Genomic DNA, 5556 nt, shown 5'->3' with positions numbered 1-5556 from the left:
GGGTCACTTAGAAATGTCCTTGATTTTGAAGGAAAAGCACTTTTTTTTCAATGAATATAACATTAAATTAATCATAAATACACTCTATACATTGTTAATGTGGTAAACGACTATTCTAGCTGCAAACGTCTGGTTTTTAATGGAATATGTACATAGGTGTATAGAGGCCCATTTCCAGTGTTCTAATGGTACATTGTGTTTGCTAATCGCGTTAGAAGGCTATTGGATGATTAGAAAACCCTTGTGCAATGATGTTAGCACAGCTGAAAACAGTTTTGCTGGTTCTTTGACAAAAGGGCACAATTATTATTTTGAATAAAAATCATTATTTCTTATCTCTTTCTATTCATTTTGCAACTCTTTCGATGAATAAAAGTGTGACTTTTAATGGAAAACACAAAAATTATATAATGGTGTGATCGTGTTCTTTTTTAAAAATCGAGTGCTTTCCCCTTCAGGAGGTTACACAATACTGTTTCTTCAATCCCAACCGCAAGAAGGAAGCAAGAGGTGCCGTGACTCATGGCACGTTTACAACAAACACAGACTTCCCTCACATGCAGAAGTTGTGAGATAGTTCTCAAGCTGCTGCAACCGTGAAACACCCAGTCAAAGTCAAAACGTGCTCAGTCGAGCCGCGCTCTTCCCTCCACCACGATGCTGCTGTATGTGATTGTTCCACTGTGGGCTCTGCTCACTGTTTCCCGGCAGGTAAGAAAAACACAGTCATTACAATTCTTTAAGTAGCATATATTGTCCGTGTGAAATGTTAATATTCAGCGTTTAATATTCTTGTTTTCAGGCAGCTTCATCATCTGAGTGTGCGTGTGAGCTGACTAACTCTCAGAAGCTGTTCCCTCAAGACAAACTCAGCAGAGTGGAGAGTGATGCAGCAGAATGCAACAACAAGATCACCGACAAGAAGGTAATAATAACTCATGTTATTTGGAGAACTGGTCCTCCCTTGGTCTAGCTGTAAATCTGACTCAGACTAGACTATAGCGTGCAATCATAATAAAGGAACCTTGCCTTCATTGATGCAGACTCTGGAGCTGGAGAGTCTGCTGCTGGGCTTGGAGAGACGTCTGCCTCAGCTGCTGGAGGACGTGTCAACGCTGACGAAGGAGGACGACGGAGACCTTTATGGAGTTCTCACCCTGCAAGTGATCGAGAACGAAATGAAGGATATCAATCAGCTCATTGACAAGCTCAACAGAACCACCACGGGACACCAACAACTCACCAGTGCTGCAGCTGCACAGGTACATTTCAACCAAAGAGGGTACGAAGTGAAGCACACTGTTCACTCATGGGAGGGTCAGTGGTTTGATTTCCATGGAAATTATAGAGCTCAAACTGCACAGCCCATAAAAATAGCAAGTGCATAAAAGTGATTTAACAAATAAAAAACTGGAGTCAAAATGTTAAATTCAAAACAAGCAAATGTAGTAAATATTCTACAGAGGGAGCTCGGAGCTGCTACGACAGAGTGCACCACCGTCTTAATGTTTGTGTGTGTTTTTCTTCGGAGAAACTCAGTAATTTACATTTGAACAGAAAAATATTGTGTTGTTCTGTTGTCTCTCAGCTGGAGAACTTGAAAGCGGAGCTGGGCGCATTGGAAATGTACGACACGATGCAGGTGGTGAAGAAACAGCAGGCCAACCAGCGTCTGCGGAGAGATCTGGACCAGTGCAAAAATGAAATCCACCCCGTTATTCAACCCACTCAGCCTCAACTGGGTGAGTCTCAGAATCACTATTTTGATAAGGAGACGTAATACACTAATAAACAACCTTAACACTCAAGCATGTTAAGTTTTGATTTAAATTTTGTTTTACCTTACCTAAGTTCTACAATATAAACAAACTTAAATGGCTTTACTTCAGCATTTTATTTCAGGTACTACAACAGAATCAGTACATTTGTATGGTGTATAAAGCATTTGTTTCATTCTCTTTGATTTCTTTCCATGTGTTCCCATCAGATAAGTGTCCACATGGTGAGTTTGTGAACATCACTGGGCCCAGAGTGTACACAGGAGGAGAGTATCCTGGCTCCTACAAGTACGGAGCATGGGGTCGGGATCCCAAACCAGAGATGGGGAAGGAGAACTGGTACTGGATGGTCGTGTTGACCTCCGGCAACAAACACTCCAACTATGTCCGTCTCTACGCCAGCCTGAGCTCTCTCATCGTCGGGGTGAGCGTCCCAGGTAAGAAACCACTGTGTCATAGTTTGAATGTGTATAATGACTTTTTTTGTAAATTAGAATAAGCCTATTCTTTGTGCAATAGCTTTGCTTTGGACCACCCTGTTCTGCAGTCTCACCATTAGATATCATTGATTCCTAAATACTGGACCTTACAGAAGGTCATTATTAAGGGTGTTATATATCTCGATTGACCCCTGCATCTTTTGGCACACCATGTGTGGTTCACTAATGTTTTTGATTAGACAATGGCGCTCCAGAGGTATAAGGTAACCAGGCTTCGGCTGCACAATGAAAGCACAGTACTTACTCTGTTTTTCCTCTTTTTCTCAGGTAACGTCTTGATTCATTCTTCTAACCCGACCACCAACACCATCCAGGGGCCAAACACTGTTCTGTATGAAGGAGCGTTGTACTACAACTGTTATAATAAAGAGGACGTTTGTCGCTTCAACCTCACCAGTAAAACCGTGACCACCTCACAGCTGCCCAAAGGCACCAGGTGAACTGCTTATTTTTGTCTTGTAGTTCAATCCGAGAATTAAAAGTACCTGTCTTTATTTACATGTATTGGATGCATTTATTATGCATATATTTGCAAAGCATGTAAGTGTCTGTGGGGTAATCAGAAAAAGTTAGGAATCTCTACCTCGAGTTTGAAAAAAATAGGGGCCCCCAAATAGTATCTCGCATAGGGCCCCCAAACAGCTAGAAACGGCCCTGGTACTTAGTATAGTATACAGTAAGTATAAAATAGCTTTTCATTACAATGTAATCGCTGAGCTATGCGACGGTTTGTGCTATCGGTAAAATTCCAAACAGTTTCTGAAAGATGAGAAGTTGCATATCAAAGCTTTATGTGCTTATTATGGTAATTCCATTCGCGCTGTTTCAGGAAGCTGGAGAAGAAAGCGTTTTTGTCACCAGAGAGGAGAGAGTTGGAAAAATGCCTGTACAAATTTAGCATGTATTAGCCTGTTTTTGCACATTGAGACAAAGCCTCAAATGTATTTTATTGTAAATATGCTTTATACTGCAAAATCTGCAGTGTTTTTTCTCTAAAAATCAATTTCCATTTTCTTAATACAATATTTTAACGTGTAGTAAATTGTAAATAAAGAAAAATGTCAAAATTACTTACACTTTTATGGTTAAAATAAGCAGGACTTTTAGATGGTTGGGTGGTAAAGGGTTAAACATCACACCAGGATACAATGACAGTTACGTGTCGATAAGTAAGAACAAAAAAATCCACTGTATCTAAGGAGAAACCAACATAACAAGATAACTCACCCAATGTCATTCCCCGTGTCTGTTTCTTCAGATTTAACTCAAAGTCAAACTTCTGCCAAATCGATGAATGCTACCCCTTTACCGACCTGGACCTGGCAACCGACGAGTCAGGCGTGTGGGTGATCTACACCACCACACAGGACTTTGGCAACCTGGTGCTGACAAAGGTGGACGACGGGGAGCAGCCGACGCTCGGCCAAACCTGGCACACCTCGCTCTACAAGATGAGCGCGAGCAACACTTTCATGATGTGCGGCGTGCTCTACGCCACGCGGTATGTCAACAAAGAAACGGAGGAGATCTTCTATTCCTTTGACACGGCGACAGGGGAGGAGAAGTTCAACGTCGGAATCTTCTTCAAAAAAATGTCTGCCAACATTAATTCGCTGAACTACAGCCCTGTGGACCAGATGCTACACGCCTACTGTGACTCCTACATGGTCTCCTATAAGGTGTTGTTTGATTAAATAAACCCTGTATTTGACACCATTCAACATAACAAATGATGGCTTTCACACACAAATAAGGGCTTGACACATGGTATCCTAACATAATGCATTCACTTAAACATCATTTTAAATGTTCTGCTAATTTCTTTTTTTTCTTCTCTGAATGAAGTTGGTTGTACTTCCTGTTCTGTGATTTGTGGACTATGACATATGCTATAATACTTTCTTAAAAGAAAATGTTGTCTACCAGACAATATGTGTGGAGTGATGTTGGTGAGCTTACACTGACAGATGTATACTTTAGAACTAAACTACACAAAGTGGTAAATGTCTATTCATCAAGTCAAGGCTGTTGTAAAGAGAAACAAAATGGTTCGTAAAGACACTGTTACACTTCACATCCTGGTAAACTGGCCACTCCAAAAAATCTATCTATATGATGCCGCTAATGTTAGAAAATGTAAATTAAATATTAAGCCATAATAGCTAAGAATTTGAGATTGCTATGTACAGTGTACTCAGCCTATTTACCAGTTTCTCTGGTTGTGATCCAAATGACATTTTGCACTTGGAGAGTTGGAAGATTGGATGAGTCACATCCTTCATTGTGCTGTTGTTGCCGTAAATACGTCACACCCTGAAATGATAGAGGGATAAAACACTGTTCAATCTCATGGCCGTGCAGTTCTTTGCGGAGTCTTTTATTCAGCTAATTACTGGGTGCACATCTGGCAATTATTCAGATTATTACAGGAAATAATGCTCAGAGGACATTGCACGATATGCAAACTAATAGAGTAATACAACATTGAAAGCCTTCTCAATGCATTTTATATTAAATCAATTCTAAATTGCCTTCTTATTTTAAGATAGCGCCTAAAAATAGATTGTGATTGTGCACTGCAACTGCAGGTCTCAGTAACTCACTGCTGCTGCTGCTGCTGACGTCACAGCAGCGTGGAAAGACAGATTAGGCAGTGGCTCCTGTAACTGATAGACATACATGGAAATATTGCGATGATAACGTAATTACATTCTTACATAACAGAGAACTGTGATAGACAGAAAACAATAAACTCAAACACAGGGTAGAAGATGTTCTTGTACGTTCTTAATGGAGCAGTTTGTGTCCAGTGTCTGTTCTCACCTGTTGTGTCAGTGAAGGTTCACACTGCAGTTCCTTGTTGTTCCCTTTGATTAGAACATAGAAAACAGAATTAGTGATGTATTTATTTCAGGCTCTAAATGCATCACTTAAATTATATAAAATATTCAGCATCAGCTTAGCATATGCTAAGGTTATCACTGACTGTTCCACATGCAGTAAATGAGGATTAGTCTGGTGCAGGTTTCAAAAATAATATTAAACGTGCACACTGTAATACTTAATAAATAATAATAATAATCATAATACTATTAATGATAATAATGAAAATGACAACAAACATGCAGCAGCGCCTAAGAAACAGGAGTAGCTAGCTGCTTCCCCAACACAATACATAGCATGCAAATACGATTGTATTTATAAAAGTTTTTTGTTTTTTTTTAACTTACTGTTAAAGATGTATTAAGAAAACTCAGCAACACTGATGATCCATTAAT

General features: G+C 39.8%; 1 protein-coding gene across 1 annotated transcript; it reads left to right on the top strand.

Moving 5' to 3' along the window:
- Positions 1 to 601: 601 nt before the first annotated feature.
- Positions 602 to 4696, top strand: LOC310931289 (olfactomedin-4-like). Its single transcript, XM_083894414.1, has 7 exons — positions 602 to 711; positions 803 to 925; positions 1044 to 1262; positions 1589 to 1742; positions 1988 to 2215; positions 2546 to 2714; positions 3537 to 4696. The coding sequence occupies exons 1-7, from the start codon at positions 658 to 660 to the stop codon at positions 3970 to 3972; spliced, it is 1383 nt and encodes a 460-aa protein (XP_083750540.1). The 5' UTR covers positions 602 to 657; the 3' UTR covers positions 3973 to 4696.
- The last annotated feature ends 860 nt before the right edge of the window (positions 4697 to 5556 follow it).

This window comes from Microchirus variegatus, assembly GCF_963457635.1.
Source record: "Microchirus variegatus genome assembly, chromosome: 8".
Taxonomy (NCBI): domain Eukaryota; kingdom Metazoa; phylum Chordata; class Actinopteri; order Pleuronectiformes; family Soleidae; genus Microchirus; species Microchirus variegatus.
This window is presented reverse-complemented; position numbering and strand designations above follow the sequence as displayed.

What these genes read in the sequence shown, in the direction of transcription:
- LOC310931289 (XM_083894414.1), top strand. Translation starts at nt 658, where the DNA reads ATGCTGCTGTATGTGATTGTTCCACTGTGGGCTCTGCTCACTGTTTCC. An exon ending in TGCTCACTGTTTCCCGGCAG is followed by an intron (nt 712 to 802) that starts GTAAGAAAAACA and finishes TCTTGTTTTCAG; the next exon opens with GCAGCTTCATCATCTGAGTG. An exon ending in ACCCACTCAGCCTCAACTGG is followed by an intron (nt 1,743 to 1,987) that starts GTGAGTCTCAGA and finishes TGTTCCCATCAG; the next exon opens with ATAAGTGTCCACATGGTGAG.